Source organism: Tasmannia lanceolata, unplaced genomic scaffold (assembly GCF_043159265.1).
Source record: "Tasmannia lanceolata isolate RefF3 unplaced genomic scaffold, GAP_Taslan_0.1 ptg000012l, whole genome shotgun sequence".
Taxonomy (NCBI): Eukaryota; Viridiplantae; Streptophyta; class Magnoliopsida; order Canellales; family Winteraceae; genus Tasmannia; species Tasmannia lanceolata.
In genome coordinates, this window is record NW_027518689.1 from 3,197,534 (window position 1) to 3,204,284 (window position 6,751).

General features: G+C 40.2%; 1 protein-coding gene across 1 annotated transcript; it reads right to left on the reverse strand.

Moving 5' to 3' along the window:
• Nucleotides 1-3,663: 3,663 nt before the first annotated feature.
• LOC143887024 (non-specific lipid transfer protein GPI-anchored 5-like) lies at nucleotides 3,664-5,980 on the reverse strand. The gene is made up of 2 exons (XM_077391151.1): nucleotides 5,588-5,980; nucleotides 3,664-4,378 (listed from the first exon to the last, which is right to left on the reverse strand). Exons 1-2 carry the CDS (start codon nucleotides 5,904-5,906, stop codon nucleotides 4,185-4,187), a joined length of 513 nt encoding a protein of 170 aa, XP_077247266.1. The 5' UTR covers nucleotides 5,907-5,980; the 3' UTR covers nucleotides 3,664-4,184.
• Nucleotides 5,981-6,751: the final 771 nt, after the last annotated feature.

The following is a 6,751-nucleotide window of genomic DNA, read 5'->3' on the forward strand; positions in this document are numbered from 1 at the left end:
TAAAGAAGTGAGAGAGGTAACTAGATTTGCATGGTAGGAGATCAAATCTCAGGCAAGATGACCCGATTCCGGCAATATCTCGCCGGAGAAGATGACTTTGGGTTAGGATTTTGGAGATCCCCTTTTTCTCTCTCTATCTCTGCTCTGTGATTTTTGTAAACGAAAATGAGCTCCGCCCCTCTATGCCCTTGCTCGATCGATATTTAAAGGGGAAAAATGATGACATTAGTACCCCCTCGTTTTACTATGGACAGCCCCTCTAGCTCACTCCCTCTGTTTTGAACAAAGATGGGATCCCACCTCTTATTTTCCAAACAGGCAAGCCCCTCTTCGAGCCCAAATTCCCTTCCATTTATAAATGGAAAATGATATATTCCCCACACTTTTTCCTGGACAGCCCTTGGAATTGCTTGGACAACCCTCCTTAGCACCTTTTCAGCCCATCACTTTTACACCAGAGGGCAACTTGGGTGGAAAATGGGTAGATAAAATAAACAATGACATATTTGCTTGACCGTTTCTCCCTCTGAACAATCTTCTTTTAGATAATACACTCCCTTTTGTGCTATTAGAGATAGTGTTATGCCCTTTTCCTCCTTTGGATAATTCCACAATAGATAACTCACCCCTCCTTTGTAACAAGATAAATGTTACTTGCACCACCATGCTTTGACAATTGCAGCACTCATTTTGATAGCTCACCCTCCTTTTCTCTTGAATAGAAAGAATTGGGCACTCCTTGCATGGATACTTCACACCCCTTTTCATTGATTTTGAAATAATAACGATAGGGGTACGACTCGGGTTAAATTTCCTGGGGTTTGGGTTTCGGGATTTTATTCGCTCTCGGGAATTAGGGTTCGATCAAAATGGGGTGTCTACACCAGGCCATCTCGAATTTTATCAGACCGGTCGACTGTGTCAAGCCGGGCGACCGCGGATATGTGTCTGTTTCAAACAGAACAATCTGTCATGGGTTTGGGCTGGTGACCGCCATGGGTCGGTCGACCGAGATAGGTTTTTGAGCAAACAGTTAGCCCTCGCCGGGCGACCGCCATTGGCCGGTCGACCGCGTCGGTAAGAAATTTGAAAATAGAATAGGGCGCCCGATAGGGGCAGTCGACTGCCGTATCTCGGTCGACCACCGTGGTCGAGTAAACTAGCTGTTGGGGCATTTTTTGCTTGACTTTTTCAAGCCGGTTATTTACAGTTTTACCCCAAACGGTCATATTTTTCAAATACACTATATGTACATCATTAAAACCTATCTCTACAAGCTTTTGAACATTTGAGAAAGATCAAATCCCATTTCTCTTTGAGCTTCAAGTTTTATTTTCAAAAGCAAAAACATCTTTGAAAATGTATTTCCACATTCTTTCAAGAGGCACTCCATAAGGCTTTTCTTTTGCTTATTTCTGGGGAGTGATTGTGAGCTTAAACTTTGTAATCAGCCTATTAAGAGGTATTGAGAGTTTTTATTTTCTTTTGTTCTTCATAGAAGGTCTTCTCTTCGGCCCGGCAAGAATTGTGAAGAAGAGGGTCTTCTCTTCGGCCCGTTAAGAAAGGTGAAGACGAGGGTCTCCTCTTCGGCCCAAGAAAGGTGAAGACGACATATGTGGGTGTGATCCCTTGCCGAAGGCTTCGTGCAGATGGGCTTTGCTTTGGCCCTTGAGAATGGAAAAGCAAGGGTTTGTTCCCTTTGGAGATGAAGGTGTCGGGTGTACGGCTTCATCATTTTAGTGGAAATCCCAAGGAGGTAAACTTGGAAGAGTGGAGTAGGTCAAGTTATGACCGAACCACTATAAATCTTGTGTTCCTTGTGGATGTCTCTTTTCCTTCTCTCTTGCTCTTATGGTGATTGATAATCTCTAACCTAACTTATATTTGTGCTTTTGATTGAACAAGGGTTAGTAAATGCACTTGATTGAAATGTTTAAACCCTAGCTTTTATTGATATATCTATTTGAACAAGGGTTAGACTAATTAGTGCTTAATTAAATGTATTAATTTTTAATCTTCCCCTAATTAAGCCTAAAATTTCTAATTGACCAATTCACCCCCCCTCTCTCGGGTTGTTACACATGTATTTCACTTCCTAAATAGGAGGGAAACTCTACTTACCGACTTAACAAGTCCTTGTATGGCCTGAAGCAAGGTAGACGTCAATTCAACTCAACACAACAAAGCCTTTGTCCCAAACTAGTTGGGGTCGGCCTCAAGCAAGGTAGATGTCAATTGTTTGCCAAAGTTTCAAATGCATTGTACGAAGCCGGTTACACTCAATCTAAAACTGATTACTCTCTCTTCTTCAAACAGACATCTTCAGGATCCATTTATGTTCTCGTCTATGTTGACAACATAATCTTCACCAGGGATGATATCTCCAATATTGATCACTTGAAGCGCTTCATCAAGTCTAAATTCTATATCAAGGATCTAGGGCCACTTAAATATTTTCTTGGCATTGAGGTTGCTCGCTCATCAAAAGGATTGTTCCTTTTCCAGCGCAAGTATACCCTCGATATTTTGAATGACGCGTGTATGTTAGGGGTCTCATCCTGGTACTATTCCTATGGAACAACAGTTGAAGTTAAACACCTTAGATGGGGATCACTTAAAGATCCGTCGCATTATCGGCGACTCATGGGATGCATAATTTACCTCACTATTACCCGACTTGATATACTCTATGCCGTTCACATGCTTAGTCAATTCATGCAAGCCCCACACACTCCCTATCCTGCCGCTGCCACTCGCCTGCTCTGATATCTTTAGAGCACTGTTGGTATCAAGCTTGAATGCCACTTTGTTGATGAAAAAATTCAAGTTGGTCTCCTCCAACCTGCTTATCTTCACATGCCATCCCGGTCTTCACCAAGCCTCTTGGGAGTGATCAATTCCATCATCTCATTCTCAAGTTGGGCATGCTTGACATTTACTAGCCAACTTGAGGTACAGTATTAACCGCACGATCAGTTAAGAATATTGCTGAACTACCAGATATTTTAGGATATTGATAATATCAAAGAGATTTTATAGGATGTCGATATCTTAATAAGCTCTTTGTATTTTATCCCAACCATCTGTGACAATATATCCCTTCAAAACAGGGATCCATTATATTATGTTATATATGGACGATTGATGAATGATAAAGGAGAATAACAATTCCCAAATTTATTAGTATATATCATGCATACATATATTGTTAAATTTTGAAGAGAATATTTTCTATTATTCTTGCATGCATTACAATCAAGCCCAATGAGTGTTTATATAGAGAACACTCAAGAAGATAAACATAGAAAGAGATATGACATGATTTGGGGAGATAATCATAATCTAATCTTGTTACTTTATCTAGCCTTCTTCCTTAATCTACCACCTAATCAAATCAATCTAAAATCTAACATAATCAATCTAAAATCCACCCCAATCAATCTACGATTTGATTTTATTCTCTAATATGCACCATCAAACGTATATGGATTGGAAATCGATATACGTTTGATTACAATAAATATCCCCAAAAAGAAATGTAAAATTTTTTTATGCACACTGTTACGATTGATGTCTACCTGTTGTTGATTTTGCTGAAGATGAATTGCCGCCTGTTGTTGAAGAATGTGTCGCATGAAAGATGAGGAAAAAAAGAAAAAAAGAGGAGCAAGATCTAGGCTAAGGGGATCAATGTTGGTCCGTACTGACGGCCGATCGGTCGTCCGCCTGAGAACGGAAGCACTTGTGGAGAGGTCAAGCCAAGGTCGTTGGCTCTGATACCATGTTAAATTTTGAAGAGAATATTTTCTATTATTCTTGGATGCATTACAATCAAGCCCAATGAGTGTTTATATAGAGAACACTCAAGAAGATAAACATAGAAAGAGATATGACATGATTTGGGGAGATAATCCTAATCTAATCTTGTTACTTAATCTAGCCTTCTTCCTTAATCTACCACCTAATCAAATCAATCTAAAATCCAACCCAATCAATCTACGATTTGATTTTATTCTCTAATATATATAGATTTAACAATCCAAAAAAAACCAGAAAAGAACAACCTCAAGAGGTCTTCTACTGAAACTAACTCAATGAGAAATCTCTTCGCAATCTAAGTAAATATTACAGTGGAAGCCATATCTAAATGAATATTGACCCAATTTCTAATACAGTGATCAAACTCAGAAGCTGCTATGTGTTGCAACATGTGATGCAACCAAGAGAAGGAGCATCACAAGAGAGAACTTGGGTGTTGTAGAACTGTCATTTGATGGATCCCCTCCTGCCACTTGTGGTGGTACTTCTGATGAAGTTGGCTCTTCTGCTGGAGAAAACGACGTAGATGATGCTGGAGCAGTTTCAGGCGCACCAGAGGCTGTCCACAAGCAAAGGTTTTAGTAAAACTGCTAAAAAACTCTGACTGTTTGGTTCTTTCTTTCCTAACAGTCACTTTTTTGGGCCCCACATATGCAAAATGCACAAGAGTGCCTCGATCTTGATCTGACAGATGAGAACAAGATCATGTGGGTCGCCTCGTAATGTTCTTCAACATCAATGGCCTCAATTACATACCCAAGTAGAACTCTATTTGCAGATTCTCAAGTAGTGAATAAGCTCATGAAGGGTGTTTGGATTACCGGAATCAGAAATTGGCATGTCCATTTCAATTGAACCAGAATACGACCTCTTGGGGCAGAAACAAATGGTGACATAAATTCCCCCATCTATTTTCCCCTTAATTCGTAATCACATGCTGGAATCGGATGGAATTAGAATATGATGCCAATTCCGATTGCTGATTCCAGCAATCCAAATGCACCCAAAATGTAATATATGCCTATACTCATATCCAAATGCACCCAAAATGTAATATATGCTTATACTTTATGTTATTGGTATATAAATGAGAGGGATTTGCTAGGAAGTTTTTCAGAGGCATTTCGCAGCTGACTTTTGCATTAAAGAACAGCCATCTCAGATGAATTAAATGAATAAGACAAAACCCGTTGAAAAGTGAGCCTATGTGGCCGTTCTCATGCAAAAGTCGGCCTCGAAGTGCCTTTTCCCGAAATTTCCTAACAAATCCCTAAAATGAGATTACTTGATGGGCCACCACTGGTCCAACTCATTAGTTTCCATCAGTTGTAATTAGTGTTGGTGTTTTTAATTATTTAAAGCCATAAATGCTTTTGGATTTTAGTGAATCAAATTTCAACCCTTTACAAGTTTCAATTTTGCAAGATCTCATTTAATCTTCTTTATATCTTATTTGATTTAAATATCACGTGCGGATTTGTGGCTTACATATATTCGTAATCTTCAAATTAGTAACTTGATTTGTCAATTATATTGTTGAACTAATCATTTTAATCCCAATCCTCCAACAATTAGCAAGGGGGGCAATTTGGGTCAGGTTGGGTTCGGTTGAGCTTTTGCTAAAAAATGAATTGGAATCAACTCGAACCCATCCCGATTTTATGGTAAAAGCTCAAACAAAATTCCTAAAAGTTCAACCCGAGTTGAACCCCTAGCAATTAGATCAACCTAAAGTGAATCTTAAAATAAAATTGAACTGTGATCTTACCAGTGCAAATGCTAACAGACGGGGTCTGGACATTGCAAGCGGTGGGAAGTGCCATAGCCAAAGTCTGGTTGATATTGAGCCCTAGCGTGGCCGCAGTGCCGTTAATGACCAAGCAAAGGCATTGTGGCTGAGACCTGACAACTCCGGCGAGTTGCGAACAACACGCAGGTGAAGGGACAGACGAGTTACCCGTAATGTAGTTTAAGCACGGCGAGAGGCTGATGATTGCATTGGTGCAACTTTGTTGAGCCATGGCTCCTGCCCAAAGTGTCATCACAAGGACCATAACTAGACCCATATTCATCCCTCTCAAAGCCATTTTGTTTTGGGTCTGTAACTTGAGTTCACAAGAATGAGGATTAGAGGTCTTGTGTTAGATTTGAGGCTATTCAATTAAGGATTTCTGAGTTTGGGATGGAGATGAGAGAGAGAGAGATATAGAGAGAGAGAGAATAGAAGAAAATTCATGTGGGTTTTGTTGGTAGCCAACTTTGCTACTCTCAAAACAGGTTTTTGGTCAGCGTAACTTATTCAAATAGAGACTAACCTTTTGAAGGGGAGTGATATATTTGGTCCCTTTTCTTACCTAGGCCAGCCCTCTCTAGTGTCTTTATGACCACCCTTTTACACCCCAAGGGGTGGCCTAGGGAAGAAAAATAGGCGAAGATATCATTTGCCCCTTTTGAAATGTAAATGTTTACTGCACTAGTCTTGCCTAATAACGCATGGTGACATTGAAATAAGAGGAAAAAGGAGGGAAGAAAAATGTGAAAAGCCCTCTTTCCTTCCTAATTCTCGAGTGGCTGTAGTGTTAAAGACTACCCGTGCCCGCGGGTCGACCCGACCCACCCGCAAATTTGCGGGCACGGGTCTGAGTTTTAGTGACCCATCAAATCTGACCCGCGGGTGACCCAACCTGCAAAAAACACGGTCGGGTTGGGTCAACCCGTGGGTCATTTGGTTTTTTTAAGGGTGGTGATTTTGTCATGCTAATCTAGTTAGATGGCTTTTTTTTTTCTAATGCAAAGGATGGTGATTTTGTCATGCTAATCTATTTTTTAAGGGTTTGATGCTTGAATAGGTTATGGTAGGCACCATAGAATATAAATAGGTTATGGCTGGCACCATAGAATATAAATAGGTTGTGGCTGCCACCATAGGTTG